Raw genomic sequence first — 16,992 nt, 5'->3', positions numbered from 1 at the left:
TTTAAAGCCCGGTCTAAGCACGTGCTTTGCACTAATATTCAGTGTCTTTTTCAGCATATTGTTCCTACCTCGTTTTCTGACGCAAATGTATGTGTCACTTAACTAGAAAGATAATATTGTAATTGGCATGTTTATCGGTATGCCATGCTCCTGGGGTTTTGCGTACGGTGTAGCTTAGCCTTTTATCTACGAGCCGGTTGGGAGCAGGCTGTCACTTTTGTCTCCGGTTGGGCATGTAGGTAGGTAGACGATCAGCATTACCGGACCTTCGTTGAGCCCAGGTCAGACCCGTGGAGTCACATTCTGGTATTCGTCTGCAGTCTTTCATTTTATCACAGATGTATCGATAGGTTCACCGAGGCACGATGTTTCATGAACATTGAACGTTATTTGTAAAATGTTTGTATTGAAGACATACACAGTCAACGATTTGCGAATAGTGAACACTGCACTGCACTCGTTACACGAAGTGGGAACTGGTTGTCACACGTCAGCATTCATTTCTTAAATCGGCTTCCTCTTAAAGTATGTGTCTTTCAATTCCTCTGTGACCACGTTACTGCGGTCGGCGTCCACCATTTTACATTCGTAGTCCGCGAGGCAAGTTGATAGAAAAACACTCGGCGTTTCACGCATGCTGGAAAAGCCAGTGGATGTTGCGCCGACCGCTTCATTTGGATTTCCTGAGCGACTTCAAATATTACCAAACAATTTTATCAAGACTAGAGCACACCAACCTCGGCACAGTTACAGCTTATAGCGCTACTTACACCGCTAGCGTAGGGGGTCTACAAGCGCGCAGCGGACGTCAAGGCTGACCGGTGCAAACACAAACGGTCCGCGAACAGCTCGGCGGTCCGGAGCCGAAGTGGCAGGCAAGGCACTCTTTCATGACGTCTTTCATTGGATATGTATAACTGATATGTCTCATTTTTTACTGAGTTTGAGCATGCCTACATAGTTACATCTAGCACTCTGTTTATAATGAGTCTGCGTAAACGCTAGTGCGAAGTTCGCCTGCCCAGTCCAGTTATTTCGTAATAACATCTCGCACTCTTTGAGTCCCTGAAACAGACTAGCAATAGCTTCAGCCATCCCCGAAATATCGGTGGACGCACGTTTTAGGCAGGCGCCATGTTCCAGGCGTTCCAGATGTTCCAGGCGCCATGTCACTGGACTCCAGCCAAGCTTTCTCAGCATTGGGTTATCAATGCACGTACTCATTCTGCATGTACTGCTGCATGTCCACGATGACGCTGGTGTGACTGACAGGTGATGTCAGAAGCTCACTTCCCAAGGGAGTCACCTCGGGAGACGGGTGATCGGGTGGGCACAGCGCGTTCGGTGGTGAAAGGTCTTTAGGACTGCTCTCAGAATCGTCATGGAACATAGGTGACGGCTGATGTCTGAGGTGGCAGACTTGTTGAACGTCCTGATGGTGATGTAGATTGTCGGGGGATTGACCCTGGTAGCTGGCAACTTCGTATGCCACGTCGTGATACCTGGTGTCAGGATAAGCTGGATCTGTGCTTTTTAGATCGCTGTATGGCACGCTTTGGTGCTGAGCCGCAGCACGATAGTGCGCACCGTACTGAGCCGGATCGTACCACTCTTTGCAATCCGTCGCTCCTGAGTAAGGACTCTCAGGGTAGCCCGGGACAAAGCGCTCGTCTAGCAGTCCTGAGGTGAAGTGTAAACCGTCGGGGCCGACGAATGTCCGATGTAGGGTTGGGCTCGGCACTTCAGGTGACGGCAGCGGCTGGAGATTGACTTCGCGTGAGATTGGCCTAGTGACCATCGACAAGGCGTCTTCAAGTGGCGCTGAGACTGTGGAAAACGTCTGGTAAAGCTCTGTCGCCATTGTCAACCTTCTGTCCCGGTCCTCATAACGATGGCACGGGAGTATCGGATCAGTTTCGGTCTGACTGAAGGCAGAGAAAGCTCCTCTTCTGGTAAAAAATGACTCACCATTCCCTGCGGCTCCATTCAGGATATTTTCGTCGGTCTGGTCAGGCCGGTACTTGATTACGTCGTTGTAACTCTCACATTCTTCTGTTCCTCCCACACATATTGACGGGTCGTAGAGGTCCCCGCTTCCTGCAGGACTGACCTCCATCGGCAGTCCGTCAGAACCTTCGCCTATCGGTGGTGTCCTTCCAGACCCTGAGACAAGAAATGGAGCTTTAGCACACCCTGCCTCAGCCTTGTACGCGTCTCCCGGGTCCCCAGTCCTTGTCTGTAGCCCGGGACTGACAGTCGCTGCCTGGCGTGGTGACCGGCCCTTGCCGTCGGCAGTCGGGCTGGTGTCGGCAGCCCGATTCCGCTTTGGCGTTACTGTGAAGTCTCTGTAGCTCTGCTCCGGGGGTTCATCCAGCTGATGGATGTCCAAACAGGTCCCGTCTTCCTCCACGCCACTGGCGAAACACGAATAATTGGTTGGCAGTGGCATACATTTAGGACTTGTAGCATGCATTCAGGAATCAACATAACAGATTCGACCTGTAAATAAACACCATGCTCCATAGAAGCTCTATATCCAGCTCATGGTTGTAGATATCCACACTTAGCTGTATGAACCAATGATGTTTATTAACTCCTTAGGCCACGGGTCCGATGACTAGCTCAGTTCGTGACAAAGCGCGACTTTCTGCTTATCTCAGTGGTGATCTGGGACAGGGGAATGGGAGTGTCCGGTAGCGGGCCAGGGGAATAGAGTAGGAAGGGAGGAAGTTGAACGTGTCCGTGGCTTATCGCCGATCAAATGGCGGTGTCTCGCAGCTTGGCCGTTTGAAATGGGTGTGTCCCTGTCTGGGACAGAGTCGGGGTGGACGAGGTCGAGGGATTCGGAACAGCGCCCGAGTGGACGGGGGGTGGAGATTGGCGTGAACTGTAAACGGTCAGGAGTCCGTGTCAGAAGCAAGATAGGGCCTTGAACAAGAATGGGGCTGGGGTCGAAAAGGAGCAGGGCAAGTTTGAGGTATGGTTGGCGATAGACCGACAGAGCTCTTGAGGCGGAGGAGAACCTAATAAAACACATACGAACTTTGTATTTGAACATCCGAGACAAATGCACCGTCAAACCAACCTGCACCAAGTCGTACTTTCGGCCAAGAGCAATGGATTCATGGGGGACTATCACACGCACCGATCATTGCGAACTATCAGCGAACCAACCGATATACCGACCTGAGGACGTGGTTGATGGTGACGATGCAGTGCGGCCGCGACGATCGGCTGTTGTGGACGATGGTGCTGTAACTCTGCAGCCACACCCAGCCGCCGGTCTTCGTCAGCAGTCGGTAGTACCGGGTTCGCGACTGGCCTTTGTACAACACTGCAGGTGGACGGCAAGGGGAGGTCAACCATTCTGAGATTTCTAGATATTATTCTATAGCCATTTGGAGTCGGTATTAATCGGAAATTGATAATTAGGTATGCAATTAGTTGGCAAGATCGGAGGGCTGCATTCGTAAATGTCTATTGCGAACGGTAGCATAGCAGTTTACGACACTAGAATTCCTTAAAAACTTGTCAAAATGTTTAGGAGTAACTGTCAAAACTCACGTGTCCTGTGTGCGTGCACCACACTGTGGACGTCATGTGGATGCACAAACTGGTATAGTGTTTTCTCGATCAGGTCCTGGGGCTCGTAGCCGGTGAGAGCTAGCACCCTGAAACAGTTACAGCCGTCCCATAAAATATGCAAGATATTACAACAAAAATTACCCGTCGTTTCGTTTATTGTAACTTTTTCAAGGATAATCATGAAATCATTCATTACCCTTGAAAAAGTTACAATAAACGAAACATCGCGTAATTTTTGTTGTAATATCTTGCATATTTTATGAAATAATTGTCACATTACAACTCAGTTACAGCCGTGTCACACATAGAGATATAACCGTTATAGGACCGCTTCCAGGGCGGGGCCGGGTGTGGGTAGCCGTTTATAGCGGGTCAGTGTGAGCGGTGTTTGCAGATTCGCCTCCGATTGCTGGAGGTCTGAGGCGGACGGCCTTTTTATATGGCTGAGTTAGGGTGACGTGTATGACTTAAATTTGATTTATACCATCAAAAAATGACCAGTGGTAACACCAACAGGCGTCAACTAACTATGAAGGAATGATAAATTTGCGAATCGCAACATAAGCAATATCATTTAGGTATGTTTAGCAGAGTCATCCCTCTGATACCTTCAATAATTATTCAAATATCAAAAGAAGAACAGATTATGCCCTATAGGACATCACAAGAGCTGTGGAATCATAGGACCAGAGACCTGCGCCGCGCAAGATCGACTCTCATTATGTATCGAGTGGCGCTGCAGGACTCGTCATGCTTAAATTCACTTTCATCGCTAACCGTTAAATATATTGCACTTGGGGCGAAGCAAAAAAACGTCTACCGCTTTCACTATACGAACCACCCTAGTTCATAACGGTAAATGCATGTTCCCTTTGCAAAGCGCCGACCGCGACGGTGCTGGTTACAATAGAGATGGGGGCAATTATATTGCTGGGGTGGACTTCAATGTCAATAAATCTCATCACGGAGTAATACGCAGTCTGGACCGTGCATGCTGAGAACAAAGACATGGCCTGCATCGACTAGGGGACCTGAACGTGTTGACCCATTGTTTGATAGCGTTAGCCGTTAGTTGTTTAGGCATAACCGAAGCACCACTCATATGTGAATATCACATGAGAGGTGAGCTTCGTAAATGTCTGATTTGAATAGCCACGCTGTGCATTCGCCTGTCATATTTCTGGTTGAGTCATTTGAATCTAACGAGCATGAGGCCTGGTCAATAAGTACCTAACTAAACCATCCTGCACAGTGCACAAGGCACATAGTGTCGCCACCAATGTGTGCAGATCAGGGTGACCGTTTCCCTGGCACCCGGCGATACCGATATCTCTTCCCCTCCCGTACCCACTCACCTGCTATCGAGAAAGATGAGCTTCAGGTCGAGGCTGGCGCGGAACATGAACGTGCTACTGTGCAGGCGGACCTCTGTGGCGGCGGACGAGGGCAGAGGGTGTCCGACGGCCACCAGACCCCGGGTCTCTGCCCGGCGGCACCCGGAGGTCGCTGGAGAGTACTTGAGGTAGCCGCTGCAGTGGATGGCCTGCCGGTCAAACGAGCAGCGTTGAAGTTTTCATTGCGTTTCTGTTTCGGCGTGACAAAAATAATCGATTTCTCAAACGTAGTTTTTTTCAGAATAAAAAGACAAACAAATGTAATGAGACAACTCGGTTAAAGCACTTACCTTGTATCCGAGGTTTGTAAGACCTGCGTTCCGTTTTGCCAAAACGCACTTCATACGCACGATAAAGCTTCGTTCCAACTCAAACTCTGCGAAAAGATAAATATCGATCATGATTTGGAAATATGTAAATTGGAAATTCACTCTGGTATAAAATGAAATAAGTGCTGCGCATTATGTTGCTAAGCGCTGCTATAATCGTTCACGTTTAACACACATGCGCACAAAATCACAGCCGACTGTTATCTTTCCTTCACTAGCTCTGACAGTGCCACCCAGACACCCTACCTGTCGCCTGCCCGGCCGGCCGGCTCTGGAGGGGGTCATCGGCGCCGGGCGTGTGACCCAGGACCGCGGCCAGCTCCTCCACATCAGCCTGATGGATGTAGTCGTAGATACTGTTTCCCGTCAGCTCGACCTACGGAAGAAGAGCGGATTGTGTAAGTGTATTGTCTAATTTGTAGTTCAAGACTATCATGAAATGTGAAACGTCATCCTTCGCGCGCAGTCACTAGTTTTGCCGCACGGCCTTAGCGCCTGGGCTGTATGCTATCCCGCATAGTCCAGTGCCGGCGGCTACCACCCGCCCCGCCGGGTGACACCACCGCTGACCGGTCAGTGGCCGCGTCAGGTCGGGTCAGGGCGCGCTGGAGCGGAGTGCGTGCGTGACGTTTGTGTACCGTGTGTTTGTGACGTTTGTGTGTCTGGAGCTGTTTCTCAGACAGCTGTGTTGAGTGTACCAGTGTGAGTAACAGTGGCTTACAGTGGTTAACAGTGGTTTGCAGTGAAAAACTGACGGCGCCATGGGCATCCGACGCAGCAACACCTCCAGCGAGCTGACGTCGCCCGCTCGGTTCCTGGTGGACCGAAACCAGCCGGTGAGTGTTGAATCTTATACTTCTAACCTTTCGTCTCAGCTGTCGATAAAAATTGAGCCATTTTTGATGATATACGTGTGACCGAAGTATAAGCTTTATAATCGAATTTTCTATTGCATTTAGATGATAATCCGTTTGTAATACGTTTTACCCCGTCTGTTTATCTCCAGGGATTGACACAGATAGTGACGTTTGTGTCATAATATCTCCTGTGCACGGTTAAAATAAGTGCTTTGTTTTATTACAATAACTGTATTTAGGTTTAGTCTATCGCTTTAAACCGCTGCTCATATGGGCACGTTAAAAAGGACGACTGTGAAAACAGGGCGCCTGGGGCGATTTGATCAAGGTTCGTGAAATTTACACGTGACGTTTAGCACTTAGAAGTCCCACGAAGGGGGAGAAGCTCTAAATGTCACGTGACTAATATGCCCTCCGGCGCCCTGTTTTCAGCGGCGTCCGTTAAAAACACTAGACATAGCTACTTTGCAGAGAAATAAAACGCAATGTTTGGGTAAAGATATTAAAGTTCGATTTATTTCTGAATTCCTTTGGCAAGGACAAGATATTCCATTGCCCTTGCGTGCGTGATACAGTTCACCGTCATTTCCATCACAGCTTGGAAGACAGAGACTAGCTCATTGCCAAAATATTGGCAGTATATGTAAAGCTATATCAAAATATTGGCCTTTCAATATCTCAGTGATAGCCACCCTTATGGCCGCCATGTCCACCACCGTGGCCATATCCACCACCGTGTCCACCGCCGTGACCGCCCTTTCCATATCCACCATGTCCACCGTGTCCACCATGTCCACCGCCGTATCCACCGTGTCCACCGCCATGTCCGCCATGGCCACCGCCGTGTCCACTGCCATGGCCACCGCCGTGTCCACCTTTGCCGCCGTGAGCGTAGCCCGAGTACGACACCTCGGCATTGAAGCCGTCGTAGCCCCCGGCGTAGTACTTGACGTGCTGGGTACGGCCGTCCGGCAGCTTTACGCTGTAGTAGCCCTGGGCGTTCTTGCCGTCGCCACTCTCACTGTGAGAGTATTTGGGGCCGTAGTGCGGGTCGTCGACGCCGTAGGAGAACTTGTACTTGGTGGGCACGCCGTAACCTCCCTTGTGTCCACCGCCGTGGCCGCCCTTTCCATATCCACCGCCGTGTCCACCGTGTCCACCGTGTCCACCATGTCCACCGCCATATCCACCGGCGAAGCTCTGTCTGGCGGTGACCGCCAACAGACTGGCAAGGAGCAACCACTTCATCTTGTGTTCTGAATTCAACACTGCTTGAGCTGTGTTGAGACCTGCTCTGGCTTCAGTTGAGCCACGTTGTCGTTATATACCTGCCCGCGGGCTGTCCGAGGCTGGTGACCGGTCAGGCTGAACCAACGAAAGGCTGTTGCGCTGGCCCGGGGGCGCGGCTTCACGAGCGCAGAGTGCCCCCTCACGCATTCGGCGCCGTGGTTTGTCTCCCGGGTTAGGGGAGGGGGGGGGCGGCCGTGCGGCGTCCCGGTCAGCTGAACTCACGCCACAGTCACGGACTCACGACAGGACACGGACCGACGCAACCTGACCTTAGACGCCGATTATCGGAAAATATGGTGCTTACACGGTGTGTCGGAAAAGCTGTTTGATTGACAAAGTTATGATCACGACAAAATACGAACATATCGTAATCCCCATTCATGCACCTACTGTTAACGCCAGACCCCTTGAGACCCTAATTTTTCGCGATTACTTTTAAATGCGTGAAGGAATTTCAACCAAGCTCAGGACATGGCCGTTTCAAGACAGGCCGAAACTTTTACAATTTAGATATTTTATCGCCATTTCAATATTTCAGGCACTTGTCATTGACTCGTAATGTTAACTGTTTTTCCATCCTGGATAGAGGCTTTCTACGTCATATGACATTAGGCTCCGCCCACGACTGCGGCATTGACCCGTGCCCATCAGCGACCTCTGTACAAACGACACCCCTGCCATCTGTGAAGGACTATGAATTTCGCTGACGCTTCACGTGCTATGAGTCAATTGCAGCAGACGGTCAAGTAAATGTTAGGCTCTTGTTGACTCTTGTATATAGGACCAAGAGGACCATCACTCCTCAACCTACTACTCAGTCGTGCTTCGAACAAACGTTAACGATTCCTAACAAATACGATTTTCGATGTAGGGTATCTGTTTGAAATACGAGCGAGCCGTATGATGTGAAGCTCAGGCAATTAACTTATTATTGCGTTGTTCGATGGTTGCATAGCGATGTACAAATCGGCAGCTACTTGGTGACATCCGACATCCCATTATCGCATTATCTGCAACGCCATAGGCTTTAAATACAGGTGAATATTTCCTAACCTTATGTCAGTTATATGCCATCTGCCCGTCATATGCAGCTTATACATATAAAAAAAAAATATCAGCGAACATATCAGCATTGTAGAAGCAATGCGCATTGAGCATTTATGACTCCTTAGTCATCATGTCGCTCTCTGGGCACTGTCAGCCAAGACGTTACGCACAACTCCGCCGGCTTTCGGCACCGCTCGACCGTCGCCCGTCCCCGCTCCCCGCCACAGCGAGAGTGACCGCGCGCCGGCCCGAAACCGCCGCAGGCCAAGACCACAGAGGCGGGGCTTAGCTGTGACGTCATAACGTATCACAGACTGACTGGTGATAGCCTCTACACACCGGATGAAAATCTTGCTCGAAATTTAACATTACGAGTCAATGACAAGTGCCTGAAATATTGAAATGGCGATAAAATATCTAAATTGTAAAAGTTTCGGCCTGTCTTGAAACGGCCATGTCCTGAGCTTGGTTGAAATTCCTTCACGCATTTAAAAGTAATCGCGAAAAATTAGGGTCTCAAGGGGTCTGGCGTTAACAGTAATACCTTGGCAAAGAAAGAACAAAGTACGAAATTGAAACATTGTGTTCGAGCCGTTTTTGCGCTTGGATATGAAAATGATCGCATGATTGACATTGTTTGTTATTCATGCAACTTGAAAGCTCTTATTAGATAAGAATTGTATTACGCTATGACGATTATCGAGAAAGGCACCATCTACATCACATCGTGTGCGGTATGGCGTGGGAACACCGCACAGCACAAAGCTCCTTCCCTACAGCTGGTAAACTCAGGCCGATGGTGTTTGAACGGGCGGGGCAGTAACCGGGCCGCCTGGATACACAGACTGGAGACGACCTGTGACTCGATGGCAACGACCCCTGACCCCAGCAAAGTTATTAAGCAGACACAGTGAAGTTGACGGCATGCCACCCAATGGCAATGACCCCTGACTTGAGTAAACATACCATCGCTGACACTATGAGACGCCACATTTCACGGCCGGTCAGTGGCTGAGAGCAGATGGGTTGCTTACCTACGGCGACCGCTGTAGGTGTATTATATAAGGAAATATGAAGCGCACCGAGAAAACCCACTAAGAACAAACAAATAAAATCATATTTAAAAATAATAGGTACACACGGATTTTTTTTTTGTCACAATCAACGATGTGTAAAATTGATGCCCGGGAGGGTACTGAAAGTTTGGTCGATCGGCGCAGCGGTTCTGGAGATATATCTAAAAGTCCGGAGGGGGGGGGGGTGCAAAAAATACCCCCTCCACCTCCACACCAGGGCGCGGGTTAAAATGTGAAGTGTGGTCTGGTCTTTGACCTTTGTATGTATTGTGGACCGATCTGTGATGTGGCCGTTAAAATGTGATTGTGAACTGACCTGTGATGTGACCGTTCTGCTGTAGACTGTAGTGAGTTTGGACTGACCTGTGATGTGACGGTTCTAATGTAGACTGTTGTGAGTTTGGACTGACCTGTGACAAGCCGAGGTGGACGGATGCCGTCTCCGATATGTAAATGACCGTGCCGTCAGAGGACACGATGAAAACAAACCCCTCCAACGTCTGAAACAACACAAACAGATAAATCATCACAAACCCAGCAATTTCTATTGAGCATTATACATATCTTTTGACTATAACATCAAAATGTCACATGACCTCGTTTCATAGAATGCATGATACCTTTGTATAGCTGGCAAAAAATATCGTTATTGTGTGCTTTAGACCATCAAATTACCAGCAGGCAATTCTTCTGTTTCCTCAAAGGCAGACATTCGCAATATCGCGCAGTTCCATCCCGCCATCCAGGCTAACAATTAAAACACTCCCCTTCAACCCCACCTCGGCTTGAAGCCCTCACCTGCAATAGCAGCGAGCCGAGCTCTCTGAAGTCGCCCTGGTCCAACGGAGAGGAGCCCCAGGCGCTCCCCAGCCCTGCCGACACGGGTAGGGAGGGGGAGGGGAGGGAGGGTGACGCCATTGTCACAATGTCACAGTCTGAACAAAAGGCGTCCGGCCGCCGCGCCACTACCTATGACGTCATGGACACAGGATTGTGTTGCGGATTGACACAAGTGGCAGGGGGGGGGGGGGGGAATAGCGAACAACTAAACGAGCGGGGATAGAGGTGGCGTCAAACGGAAATGCACATTGCACATGTATGCATGTCCCTGAGCAGGGACATGCTCATAAGCACCAATTAGCTCAGAGTTCAGAATAATGCATAAAATAGCACTATTTTATGCATTATTCTAAATTCTGAGCTAATTGGTGCTTGTGAGCCACCTACCACCAGATCAACAATTTATAAATCTACCTTCTTGCTAACACTAGGCATGGGTTATAAGGCAAATGTTTAATCCGTAGCACATTAACTTCGTCAACTTGTTTGCTGGTGCTTCGGTCTGGGCATTAACTGCTCCATTTCATAAGGTCATAGTGTCCATGTTTTTTTTCTGACTGCCACGGTAACGCACAAAAATTCGCTTCCTTTGACCGTTGTTGGACATTCCAGACGGTTCAGCTCTTTGGCTGCGGCAGTAAACAGATCGGTTAACAGTGTTAACAAAGCCGGAAACAATATGGCTGTGTGAGGTGAGAGGGCCAGGACTGAATATGCTAAGGTAAAAAGAGAGAGAGAGAGAGAGAGAGAGAGAGAGAGAGAGAGAGAGAGAGAGAGAGAGAGAGAGAGAGAGAGAGAGAGAGAGAGGATGGGGAAGAAACATGGAGTGAAGGAGTAAGGGAGGTAAGAAAGGAGGGAAAGATTAAGTGAAATACTATGACACACAATTTGCGAAATGGCTAGCTCTTTGGTCGATTGTAATATATTTTTAGCGTGCCGGCACCGAACGTTATTCAATAACGTTCGGTGCCGGCACGCTAAAAATCTACGAAAGGTAAAAAAAAAAACGAAGGGTCAAGTTGACCTTTCGTGTGCCCTGGTGCTGTCGACGAGACCTCTTGCACTGCTAAGTACTATTGTTGAATTGATTCGTCAAGCTGTCCTGAGACACCGCCGCTGTTGTTTCACACAACAGATATCTGTCGCGATAGTGTCCAGCTCAGTATTCCACCTCTCCGTGTCCTACCGCGTGGCATTCGGTCCGCGGGACAGCTCGAATGTAATGTCAGACAGGACAAATTCCTGCCGCGGACCGTATCTTGCCCGGCCAGTCGGGCAAGCACCTGTCCAGTCGTTTATTGGCCGATCGCGGCGCCGGCCGTGTGTCTGTGTGTCTGTGTGTCTGTGTGTCTGCCCACCTGCCGCGCGTGCCTCTCCGGCCCGTCCCGCTCTCCGCGGCTCGAGCGGCCCGATATCTGCCGACATCGCAGCACCGACCGCCGGCCCTCGGCGTATCGCGCGGCTATCTCACCCGTGTCAATTTAGATCTCATTATGACGCTGTGCTGGAAGGCGATGTGTCGGAGCTGCTGTCCCACTGTATTTCTCGAGCAGATGTTTGGTGACAAATAATTGTGAGGCTTCCGATGGATGAAAAGATAAACAGGAGATCGGCGGATATCCACAGTAGTGCGTGCTTGTAATAGTGATGACTGAAGTGTTCTGAGTAATGGTCTTTGTTTATGTGTAATTATAGTTCTGTTATTGACCAATAGCTTTACATATACCTAATAATTTGACAGCATCAGGCCACTGAGCGTTGTGCCATCGGCAAATTACCTAAATTTGAAATCAAATGTCCTTCTTTTGCATTCAAAGACCCAAGTGGGGCACTGAATAGTTGAAGCCCAAAGTCAAAGCCAATTGGCGTGCAAGAAATGTTGCTACTGTTGCATCATATCAAGATGAGGGATCTGGAGACGCAGCGGTAGGTCTTCGCGCAATATGTGACCGGGAGATAGCTATGACAATTTTCGTGAATCACTGGACAGATGCATAGTATCGGGCTCCAGGAAAAGCCCTACGGGGCGCGGGTTAACCCTTTGATTGCCTTTGCTGTACAATTTTATTGCTTTGTCCAACAGAACGAGCAAATGGTTCGACCTAAGTAGGTTTTCCATTAAAGAATATCACTCCTTAAAGCATCACTGAAACAATTTTTTAATGCAATAGTAGAAAGTGACGACTGCGTTCAAGCGCCGGTTTCTAAAATAATTTGGTCTGTCTTGGTCGACCACTTATTTTTCAGCCGAGAATGCGAGTATCCAGTGTTTTGTCATTATAATTTTTATGACTTATTTTGCTATTATTCATATTATCGATACACCTTGCTCTCTACGGCCCCTCACCCTTCAATGTTGGAGGAGACACTGTTCGCAGAACGATTTGAAAGTACCAAAGACGGGTCCGATTACAAAACCGCACAGCACAGTACATCCTGTACTCACCAGCCGGATACATGTTGTGCAGACGCAGCAAGCTGATGGTCTGTCGAATTGTGCTGCCCTTGTCCAGCTGACTGCTGACCGCTGAGCTGATAGGTAGCAGTCGGCTCAGCTGCTCAAACGCCGAGTTCTCCTTCTCTCGACGGCTACGCGCCGCGTTCTTACACTTGTCCTTCATAGCTCGTCTGATGGTGATGGACGGCTGAGCCGATCAACGGCCAGTCACCAGTGTCCAGTGGTTACTGCATGCTGACACCATTGGTCACAGACGACCATCACTATTGGTCATCACCATTCATCGCCAATGATAAGCCAAGAGCATTGGACACCGCCCGAAATCAGCCCTGTTCGAATGTAGTGTTTCTTGATGGGCACAATATCTGACCCGACCAAACGGCCTGATATTTAGCAGAGGGATCGAGATGCCTTTGCTCTTGCAGTGGACTTATGTTTCTGAATTGTGGGAAGTCTGCCTCATCCGCTGGTGGAGCTCTTGCCGGCCAAAAGTCGCTCTCAGCACTGATTATCATCCTGAAATGTTCAAGCGGAGTGAGGAATCGTTTGCGATGGTCTTTAAAAACACATATTATTCGTACTTTTTCTAACAATTTTCGATTTGCATGAACTCTTTTACAATATAATGCCGTTTCTTTAGTTGGAAACATTATCAACTAATATGTTTTTTTTTCTATTTGCTTTACTGTCGAATTATGGAAATAGTCAGCTCTCACCAATGGTGATGCGTAACACATGAATAACAAATGTATAACATTCAACTGAACATAGCGGTAGTGAGAAGTGACCTTTCACCAGCATCAGGGACCACCATTCTTCCCTACGCTCGGTAGCCATGAGTCGCGCCCAATCAACGCTCCAAGGCGTTCAGTCGGCTGACGGGCAGGTGTGGCCGGGCGTGTCACCACTCCGTGACCCACATGGAACCACAGCTGTCGACTGGGCCCGGTCAGAAAGGCAGGTGCCAACTCCAGGGCGACCTGGCCCGACCCGACGCGTGTCTCGGGCATTAGAGGACCGCTTTAACATTCGGGGAGAGCTGTGACATCACCCAGCTGCGTAAAACCAGTCATAGTGGTATCTGGAGGGAACAAATGAAAGGACTGGTGGTTTGATGGAGAGCTGAGATTTTGTCGACAGACGATATTTTCTTTGCTAGCCTGTACATTCAACAGCTGTTTTACAATAACATATTTTATTACGCATATCACAAGATATCGGTAGATATGTCTGGGATTACATATTTTCGATATAATACTTATTTAGAATCCAATAAGTAAGGATTATCTTAGCAGCCACAGATCCAAGCCAAGGCCCTATATAGGATCCAAGCAAGTTTTAATACTCGGTGGGCTTGCCGGAGTGATTTGAATTTTTGTTGGTTTGCCCGGGGCGGGCGATCAAACCTGCTACTTTTCTCAGGTCAATGGGTTCCGGATTGCAGCGACGAGCATGGGATCAAATTTTACTATCCGCACCCACCAGTCAGAGGTGCAGTTTAAATGTCCTGTCAGACACATGCCATTAAATGTCCTCTCTGACCAGTTAGAGGTGCAGTTTAAATGTCCAATGTGACCGGTCAGAAACACGACTTTAAATGTCCTCTGTGACCAGTCAGAGGTGCGGTTTAAATATCCGCTGTGACCGGTCAGAGGTGCGGTTTAAATGTCCGATATCGTAATCGTCAGCTCGTGTCACGGGGGCAGGTGGTGTCCTGCTGACACTGTTATCACACCCGTCCATCTCGGGCGGGATCTCGGCGGCACGTGAGCGCCGCCGTGCCGGGCGTACCAAGAGAATCGGCCGAGAGAGAGAGAGAGAGAGAGAGAGAGAGAGAGAGAGAGAGAGGAGAGAGGGAAAGAGAGGGAGAGGTAGAGAGAGAGAGAGAAAGAGAGAGAGAGACCGAGAGAGAGAGAGGGAAAGAGAGAGAGAGAAGAGAGAGATAATGATAGGAGAGAGAGGGAGAGAGAGAGATAAAGATAGGAGAGAGAGGGAGAGGGAGAGAGAAAGATAGGAGAGAGAGAGAGGGAGAGAGAGAGAGAGGGAGAGAGAGAGAGAGGGAGAGAGAAGAGAGAGAGAGAGAGAGAGAGAGAGAGAGAGAGAGAGAGAGAGAGAGAGAGAGAGAGAGAGAGAGAGAGAGAGAGAGAGAGACCAACCCAGCCCAGCCCAGCCCAGGAGCACCGAGCCACCGAGAAGGAAGCCAGGTTCGGCTGATGAGGTGGCTTAGCCCGGGAAGACTGAGAAGGGCAACCCGGCCTAGCCTGACCGAGAATGGCAGCCCGATCCAGACGGGAATGGCAGCTCGATTCGGACGAATACAATGAAGGAACTGCAGCAAATTGCAAGGAACTAGGAGCGGATATGTCGTTTTTTGTATCCGTTACTGTCGGTCGCAATTGGTAGCAGCACAATAATTGAGCAAAGCTATGTCGATAACACAAATGTCGATGAAGGCTATTGCCACCTCCCGTATCGCCATTAGCAACATTGCTACTTTCTTGCCGGATGCTGTTTGCGTGTTAACAGATACAAGTAAAAAGGATATGAACTAGTTTAATTCTACCTCCTATCATTATTCAACAATTATAGTACTTAACCCGGCAGGCGGTGGGCCTCCCGGCCACCTTCCGCGCGGTGGGGAGGAGCATTTTTTTGCCCCCCCCCCCGTATCTCCGAAACTACTGGACGGATCCGGAAAATTCAAACGGCGTTCAATAGCCCTGTCAAATTTGTTGAAGGAAACCAAATTTCATTGACCTCGGGGTCACCGATGACGTCACAGGTCAGGTCAAAGATAAAATGTTTCACCGTTCACGGGGCTTCTAGGGAAAACGCTATATTCTATAACACCGAGAAAAACACATTTTGTCGAAAATCAGCGATAAGGCGTCAGTTGTCTAGTACATATGTTGCTACTAGAGGTCACTGGTCATACCAGGTCAGGTCACCAAAGGTCACCAAGGGTCACCACATGAACCCAACTTTACTAAGGTTGTGCGATGCATGTTTTATGGCCAGTTTTTCATTTTCAACTCAATGGTGTTGGTTATAAGACCATCAGGTACGGTTTAGGTCACTTTCTGGTGGAGGTCAGGTCAAGGTCAGGTCAACAAAGGTCAAATTTCAAAGTTTATATTTTTGCATAAAATCGATGCAGCTCGTCACGGGGAGTCTAATGGTGGTCTTTGTTTTGCGCTATGAGGTCTAGAATGGCTAAAAATTGAGTTTGAAAATTTGACGTCATAAATTTTGAACAGTTTTTTCGCTATAACTTGGCCAGAAAAAGAGGTATTGATCTCAAATTTGGTATGTAGATAAAAGGCGGTAGGGACTATCACATATATTCCGGTTTTTTCGAAATTCAAAAAAAAATTGGATTTTTTGGCTATTATATTCAAAAAATCTATTTTTTATTTTTGGGGGTCAAAGTCCAAAAAATTCGAAAAACTGAAATAGCAGTTTTGTAGCCCTCTTGATTCCACACCTTTTATGTCTGAAACATTTTTCTGTATCTCTAAAGCTGTAGGCCTGACAGCTCTTCCCGCGAAACCTTTTTTTGAGTCGAAAATGGCAGAAATGCCGTCACTCTGACGTCATTAGCGGCCAACCTATCATAGCCTTTGGAAAAATTTTGGTCACTATGTGCGCTAGCTACTCCCGGGAGGGTACTGAAAGTTTGGTGACGATCGGCGCAGCGGTTCTCGAGATATATCGAAAAAACTAAAGGGGGGGGGGCAAAAAAATGCCCCCCCACCACCTGGAAGGTTAACCCGCGCCCCGTAGGGGGGTGAAACGCCCCCCCTGTCCTTTTCCGTCGATATCTCCTAAACGGCTGGAGATATCGCCACCAAACTTTCAGGACCCCTCCGGGCATCAATTTTACACATTGTGATCAAAAATTTTTCAGAGTCTATGATAGGTTGGCCACAAATGACGTCAGAATGACGTCATGTTCTGCCATTTTCGACCGAAAAAAGACCTTCGCGAGAAGAGCTGTCAGGCCTACAGCTTTGAAGATACAGAAAAATGATCAAAACATTAAAGGTGTAGAGTTGACAGGGCTACAAAACTGGTATCTCGGATTTTTGAAATTTTTTAGTTTTGACCCCCAAAAAT

The 16,992-nt window shown here is 48.7% G+C and overlaps 2 protein-coding genes across 2 annotated transcripts in view; one reads left to right on the top strand and one right to left on the bottom strand.

Moving 5' to 3' along the window:
- Positions 1-388: 388 nt before the first annotated feature.
- LOC122376857 (protein single-minded-like) lies at positions 389-13,039 on the bottom strand. Its single transcript, XM_043356829.1, has 9 exons — positions 12,865-13,039; positions 10,377-10,450; positions 9,989-10,078; positions 5,555-5,684; positions 5,270-5,355; positions 4,941-5,128; positions 3,565-3,671; positions 3,187-3,334; positions 389-2,414 (listed from the first exon to the last, which is right to left on the bottom strand). The coding sequence occupies exons 1-9, from the start codon at positions 13,037-13,039 to the stop codon at positions 1,208-1,210; spliced, it is 2,205 nt and encodes a 734-aa protein (XP_043212764.1). The 3' UTR covers positions 389-1,207.
- Positions 5,891-16,992, top strand: part of LOC122376952 (prostaglandin reductase 1-like) — a 75,827-nt gene continuing 64,725 nt past the window's right edge. The window contains exon 1 of the mRNA XM_043356930.1: positions 5,891-6,144. Coding sequence (XP_043212865.1) covers positions 6,070-6,144 — 75 coding nt within the window. The 5' untranslated portion in view covers positions 5,891-6,069. The remainder of the gene's footprint in view (positions 6,145-16,992) is intronic.

The sequence above is a fragment of the Amphibalanus amphitrite genome, unplaced genomic scaffold (assembly GCF_019059575.1).
Source record: "Amphibalanus amphitrite isolate SeventyFive unplaced genomic scaffold, NRLGWU_Aamphi_draft 000043F_arrow, whole genome shotgun sequence".
In the NCBI taxonomy this organism is placed as follows: domain Eukaryota; kingdom Metazoa; phylum Arthropoda; class Thecostraca; order Balanomorpha; family Balanidae; genus Amphibalanus; species Amphibalanus amphitrite.
The sequence above is the reverse complement of the archived record's forward strand: the minus strand, read 5'-3'. Positions and strand labels throughout refer to the sequence as shown.